Source organism: Saprolegnia diclina (genome assembly GCF_000281045.1).
Source record: "Saprolegnia diclina VS20 unplaced genomic scaffold supercont1.105, whole genome shotgun sequence".
Taxonomy (NCBI): domain Eukaryota; phylum Oomycota; class Saprolegniomycetes; order Saprolegniales; family Saprolegniaceae; genus Saprolegnia; species Saprolegnia diclina.
In genome coordinates, this window is record NW_008246172.1 from 33,525 (window position 1) to 39,381 (window position 5,857).

Here is a 5,857-nt window from a genome sequence, read left to right on the forward strand (position 1 = left end):
CGTCGTCGAAAGTTCTTTAAAGTTTGGAGTATGGATAGTCTCAACCAGAGTGTCTTGCTACTAGTACCAAGAAGTACCAAGATTGTCTGCAAAACACATACCGTAATTCACAACGGCTCACTAGTTCCAACTCTAAACATTTTAGCCAATCACACGATTAGTGCTGTCGTTCGGTGTGTTTAAAACCTGTTGGGTACATGGAGTAGGTTATGATCATTGAATAAGTATACATAAGAGCAATAGAGACGTGCGCTCGGAGCGAAGCCTTGCACGTTAGACTATACACTATAGACATCTCGATGTTCTTGAGCGTAGAGCTGTACATGTCGAGATAATCGTCAGTCGTACGCGATGACATGTTTTAAACAGTATTTCAAAATATGTGTATACAACATCGCCAGGAGGCGCCAACTCTAACATTTTATGCATAAATATGGATTTTCCGAGGTAATGCTGCATCTGGTCGGGTTGGTTGGCCAGAGGTGATTTTGAGAATCATGGCCAGCGTCCTCCGATCCATGCGCCTGGCCGCCGCCGCGCCCCGTGTCATCGCGTCGAACGCTAAGAGCGCAAGCGTCACGAGCGCGCGCTTCTTCAGCAGCGACAAGAGCAATGACGGTAGGGAGCCTGCAGCGATGAGACCACTCGACTGATCTGCTTGCGTAGGCGAAGGCAAGGCCCCGTACAAGAATCGCTGGTACGTCGCCAAGGACAAGAAGACCGCGCCGGTGGGCACCACGGACGATGCTTTGTACAACTTGTCGCCTGAGGACCAGGTCCCGGATGAGCACACGGACTTGCCGACGCTCCCGGAAGGGCACACGTTTACGCTCGGCGAAGGCGCGTACGAGGAGACGCTCGAGTACCCTCAGCGCCTCAACCAGGACGAGCTCGCCCAGCTCGTTGAGAACCAGCGCGACTTTGTCATGGACGACGAAGACGAGGACGACGACGACTCGCCGTCGCTCCAAGACAAGTCGTTCAGCAACTGGGACCAGGGTGACATCTACCTTCCCGAGATGATGAACTGGATGCTGCCTCGTCACAAGCGCACGCCGATGAAGCCTGAGCCGAAGAAGGCCTGGACTGAGTTTGTCAAGGCCGACCTCGACCCCGTCGAGCTTGCCCTCAACACGGACTTGCTCCGCCTCTTCATCTCGCCCAACGGCCGCATCGTGCCCCGCCGCTTCACGGGCCTTCGCGCCAAGCAGCAGCGCCAGCTCGCGGCGGCTGTCAAGGTCTCGCGTCAGATTGGCCTGCTTCCGTACACGTCGCGGTACCCGTTGCCGTCCCCCGAACAGATGGAAGCCATGACCCAGGAAGCTGTCTCGCGCATCAACTTTGCGGCGCTCGAGAACATGGCCGATGAGGTCGATGAGGCCGACGAGCAGTTCGATGAAATGTAGGTAGATAAGGATACGGGTGAAGGCCGTGATATCTTAGACAAACCCTGTGCCTTTATCCTACATTGCGCAGATTCAAAGTTGTGTCTGGTCGTCGTGCTGGCGACTAGTGGCCGTCGTCGCGCCGAGATTCGCTGAGGCCCACGGCGCCTTGCCCATCGCATTCCAATTGGCGTTTGCAGCACGCACCGCTGTCGTGCTCACGGGTGTGTACGAGGCATCGCCAGATTGCGACGGCACCCACGAGCATGGGATGAGCGACCCGAAGAGCATGTGTTGGATCACGGGCAGCTTCTTCAGCACCTCACCTTCGTAGAGCTTGAGCATCCCAGAGTTGATCTTTTCCCACGAGTGTACGCCGCTAATGTCGTTGAGCATCGGCGACGTTTCGGCGAAGGCCGACGCAGCCTTGACCTCGCGCACAAACTTGACCGCGTCCAGGTACAAGTAATCGGGACTGTGCGCTGCGAGAAGACCATCGTCGTGGACAACCGACGGCGCGAGGGTGCGCTGACCTGTACCGCGCTCCATTAGACACACACGACCTTCGACATGGTCACATACCAATGAGCTGGGACGAGCCAAAGTAGAAGGGCAAACATTGGTAGTCGTCGAGACCCCAGACACCGTGGGAGCCTGCGGGCTCCAACATGTACGTCTTTTGGAGCCGGCGCATGAGCGTTAGGTACGTGTGGAAGACCTTCAAGACGACAGCGGGGAAGTCTGCCTGGGAAACAAACCCAATCTTGTGCAGGGCGCCTATGAAACACGATGAGCCTTCCATGAACGCGAAGATACCGTACAAATCCAGAGCATAAACGTCGTTTCGTGGCCAGTGCCATAGTCGATGCGCGTCCGGTTCCCAAAGCTGTCAATGAGGTAGGGGCTGAGCTCGATCGCGGCGTCTTGCATACCAATCGAAGCGAGAAGGGACTCATGGAGCTTCGGTGCTTCCTACCGCCCTCGGTCGGTCACATAGACAACACAAGTGCAGCTCACCTGCGCGAGCCGATCGTACCAGTCACGGAACGCCTTGTTGCCAAAGCGCATGGGCTGGTCAATGGGCGGAATCTCATCGATCCAAGAGTTAAGCGTCGCAAGGAGGCCACAGAGCGCCTCGATGTTCTGTAGACACGACATTTAGCGCGACCAGCCATGAGCTTGACGTACGGGCGACATGGTGTACTCGTCCGAGAGCTTCTTTCCGCGAACGCTCTCATTGAGGTGCTTGATGAAGACAAGGTGGCGCTCATAGGCCTAAGACACGGTACAGACCATTTGGCGAAGAAGGTCGCGTACATCCGATGCAAGGAACTGGCGCATGTCGGCCTCCGAAAAGATCGCGCGCTGGGGAAGCTGGAAGCTGCGGGTCGTCGCCATTTTGGGGAAGCGAAATTGACCCCTGATGACGACTCAACCGGCATTGACCGGATACGCTTCAACATCCGGACCTCGAGCGATGCGGGTGTTTCGAGCGACGGACGATGGACCAGCGGACGAGTTGGTCGAGGTGGCGAATGGCCGCGCGTCATGCGTCCTCAAGATAGCGGCCCCTGGCGAGGACGGCCAGCGCTGCGTGTATTACGAGGACGCTATGCTTGGCCACGTGCAGCGGTTCCCGACCCCGCATGACCTACAAGCCATGTTGCAGCGCCACGTACGGGAGGGCCTGAACACCCTTCCAGGCTGGCGTGCGGTTTTCCACCAAATCGATCGCGACTACGACAGCTTTGTCGTTTCAGCTCACTCGTCGCTCTTTGGGTCAAGCGAAATCGAGATAGAGCTGCGCGTCGCGGGCCATTGCATCCGCATCGGCTGTGGCCTTGGCTTCGCCTTGACACGGGCCAACGCCTTTCTCGACCACGACGATACTTCGCATGACGTGCTATGTGATGACCGCTCGCTCGAGACGTGTCTCGATCGCATCCAGTTGATGCTTCACGACCAGAAGCGCATGCGACAGGGCTTCGTCGAAAGCATTCGCGCCCACGCCGTAGGTACATCGATACAAACCAATGACTTGGAATGAATCATATCTCTGGTGTAGTGCTCCAGGTCGATACGACCAACTATCTGCAATTCGTGGTTCTCGTTCAGCACGACGTGACGTCGCATGCCTGGATCGACATTGTCGAGGTGACGCTGCCCCTTCTCTGGGGCCTTTTCGACTCGGACGCGGGTCACATCCGTGGCTTTCACGTAAAGCTCCGTCTTGTGAGCCCCCTCGGCAAAACCGAATACGAGATATCGGCAGACGCGCGCAATCAGATCGCAAGGCTTATGGAGTCTACGGACGCCGACACCGCGACGTTTGTTCCATGGCTTTTGAACGTTCTCCAAGAGCGGTTTGCAATGGTGCAGGATGACATCAATTGTTGATTTAATGCAGCTTCCATTTAAGTGCCGAGACGTCGCCAAGCTTGCGGGGGTTCCGCAGCGCTCGGGCAAAGAAGACAAGCGCCGCCAGCGCGCAAAACACGCCGACGACAACGAAAGCGACACCCAGCGGCTTGTTTTCGCTGCCGTACCACGCGAGCTCTGCCAGCACGAGCGACTTGGTGCCTATGCGAGCATGCGTAGGTAATTGTGTGCATCGAATGGGTTACCGCCAGAGAAAAAGTTGGATTGGACCGCAAACGTGAGTTCAGTCCCGTTGCGCAACTTGGCCTGGGCGATGCGGCCGTAGAGCTTGCGTACCATCGGTGTCGCTGTGATATCAATCCACACGCGGAACCATTCGTTTTCAAGTCCGGTGCCCGGCGGCGCTGTGGTTGTCCACGCCGTGCTGTTGGAGTAGTCGGGCGTAATCTAGTTTAGCTCTATCGAAATATGCTGATAAATCAAAGCGACTTACCGAAGGAGGGTTCGGGCGGTCTGGCATCGGTACGATGCGACTGTAGTTTGGGTTGTGCCAAATGGGGAGGTACGTTGCCAAATCCAACGACCCACTTGGGTTCTTGACATTGTACGTCAGAAATGACTTGGCAATACCTGAAGGGATCGGTAAGCAAGTACTGGAATAAACGCACCTTCGTGCGTGAGGTCGCTGTGGCCAAGGGCAGGGCCGTTGGGAACTGATCCATTGTGAAGCCTGATACAGTCACAATCACATCTGTCGAGAGAGCAACGCATACCAGAAGATATCGTTGAACATGGTATTCGAGACCAGGCCGCACGGATAGAGCTGCCGCAATTGTTCAGAGCCGTTGCAGACAGTACCGAAGCACGCGGTTGATGTGACCATTACGAGTGGGTCGCAGTTCGTTGTGCCGAGGGCGTTGGCAGCCCAGATATCCATAAGCTGGCTGGGCTCTTGCGAAGCGACGAGGCGACGGTGGTTTTGGTAAAATGGATCGAGCTCGTAGTAGAGATGACCATCGCTGACAAAATCTTTTGTGACGCGGATCGTAACGTAGCACGTGTGTTGGCCACTGAACGAGTTGGCGTCTGCGGGCGAGGACACGTGGCAGTTGCTTAGATGCGCCACAGACCCGTCCTCCTGCGTCGCATCGAGCTGGTCCGGGCCGTCGTACAATACGCGGTAGACGCTTAGCTGAGAGCTGCTGCGGCAAATGAGGATGCCCAATACGAGGCACCCAATTGCGCTCGCGAAAAGGATCACGATGGTCCACCACAAGGTCAAGATGGGCTTCCACGTGGGCAGCGTTTGCTGCGACCAGCGGGAGTCGTCGGGGCGGTTGAGACTGGGGGACGCAACAGCTAATCCAGCGTGGCGCGAGGCGTCGCCGTGTCCCTCGCGTTGGGCTGGCAGGCGCACCGACTCGGGTCGCTTCGACATGGTCGTTGCGGGGACTCGTTTGTGACCCTTCGTAAAATTCTATGAAACAACTTCCGATCATGATTGGACAAAAACCCGGATAATTCGCCAATCGCGCATGATTCGTTTTGATTTGCTTCGTGTTGGATCCTGCGCCAAAGCTAAACTGCCACCAGCAGCAGTGTCTCGTCCAAGACTCCGAGCAAACGGATCTCGTTGAGCTTCTCCGGCTCCTCACATAACTTAAGTGGCCGCGCCGGCATCTTGTTTCCCCGATCACTCTACCGCAAGTGCTCTCCAGCCCAGACCGTTAACCATGAATCAATTATATACATGATACGTAGATTATAAATGGGGCAGCTTACGCCCACGCAGTGAACGGGATTCGGCTGAACGTTGTGCCGTAGCAGATGTAGAGCGTGTCGGCTGTAAAGATCAAGTCACCTTGTGTACATGACGTCGACGAAGAGATGGACGCGGATGAGTAGGCACCAGGAATCTTTACGAGCCCACTGAGTGTTGCAGTCGACGCCACAGTGAGCGTGGTGCCAACCGAGGCGCTTGTGCCGATAGCGACAGAGCTGGAAGCTGTGATAGGGCCGTTCAAAGCAATCGGCGCAGTTTGAGACGACGAGCCGAGTGTGAGAGAGTCTGTAACACTGACCGTGAAGGCCGT

At 56.3% G+C, this 5,857-nt stretch overlaps 4 protein-coding genes across 4 annotated transcripts; 2 read left to right on the top strand and 2 right to left on the bottom strand.

Annotated features, from left to right (window-relative positions):
• Nucleotides 1-484: 484 nt before the first annotated feature.
• SDRG_15899 (hypothetical protein) lies at nt 485-1,499 on the top strand. The gene is made up of 2 exons (XM_008622085.1): nt 485-618; nt 667-1,499. Exons 1-2 carry the CDS (start codon nt 498-500, stop codon nt 1,404-1,406), a joined length of 861 nt encoding a protein of 286 aa, XP_008620307.1. The 5' UTR covers nt 485-497; the 3' UTR covers nt 1,407-1,499.
• Nucleotides 1,479-2,783, bottom strand: SDRG_15900 (hypothetical protein; the record flags this gene model as incomplete). The annotated part of the gene is made up of 6 exons (XM_008622086.1): nt 1,479-1,918; nt 1,968-2,162; nt 2,207-2,357; nt 2,403-2,528; nt 2,574-2,660; nt 2,703-2,783. The coding sequence occupies 6 exons, from the start codon at nt 2,781-2,783 to the stop codon at nt 1,479-1,481; spliced, it is 1,080 nt and encodes a 359-aa protein (XP_008620308.1).
• Nucleotides 2,784-2,839: 56 nt separating this feature from the next.
• SDRG_15901 (hypothetical protein) lies at nt 2,840-3,812 on the top strand. The gene is made up of 2 exons (XM_008622087.1): nt 2,840-3,400; nt 3,451-3,812. The coding sequence occupies exons 1-2, from the start codon at nt 2,863-2,865 to the stop codon at nt 3,780-3,782; spliced, it is 870 nt and encodes a 289-aa protein (XP_008620309.1). The 5' UTR covers nt 2,840-2,862; the 3' UTR covers nt 3,783-3,812.
• Nucleotides 3,784-5,202, bottom strand: SDRG_15902 (hypothetical protein; the record flags this gene model as incomplete). Its single annotated transcript, XM_008622088.1, has 5 exons — nt 3,784-3,965; nt 4,010-4,211; nt 4,258-4,394; nt 4,433-4,494; nt 4,538-5,202. 5 exons carry the CDS (start codon nt 5,200-5,202, stop codon nt 3,784-3,786), a joined length of 1,248 nt encoding a protein of 415 aa, XP_008620310.1.
• Between the last annotated feature and the right edge of the window lie 655 nt (nt 5,203-5,857).

What these genes read in the sequence shown, in the direction of transcription:
- SDRG_15901 (XM_008622087.1), top strand. Translation starts at nt 2,863, where the DNA reads ATGCGGGTGTTTCGAGCGACGGACGATGGACCAGCGGACGAGTTGGTC. An exon ending in CATTCGCGCCCACGCCGTAG is followed by an intron (nt 3,401 to 3,450) that starts GTACATCGATAC and finishes TCTCTGGTGTAG; the next exon opens with TGCTCCAGGTCGATACGACC.
- SDRG_15899 (XM_008622085.1), top strand. Translation starts at nt 498, where the DNA reads ATGGCCAGCGTCCTCCGATCCATGCGCCTGGCCGCCGCCGCGCCCCGT. An exon ending in CAGCGACAAGAGCAATGACG is followed by an intron (nt 619 to 666) that starts GTAGGGAGCCTG and finishes CTGCTTGCGTAG; the next exon opens with GCGAAGGCAAGGCCCCGTAC.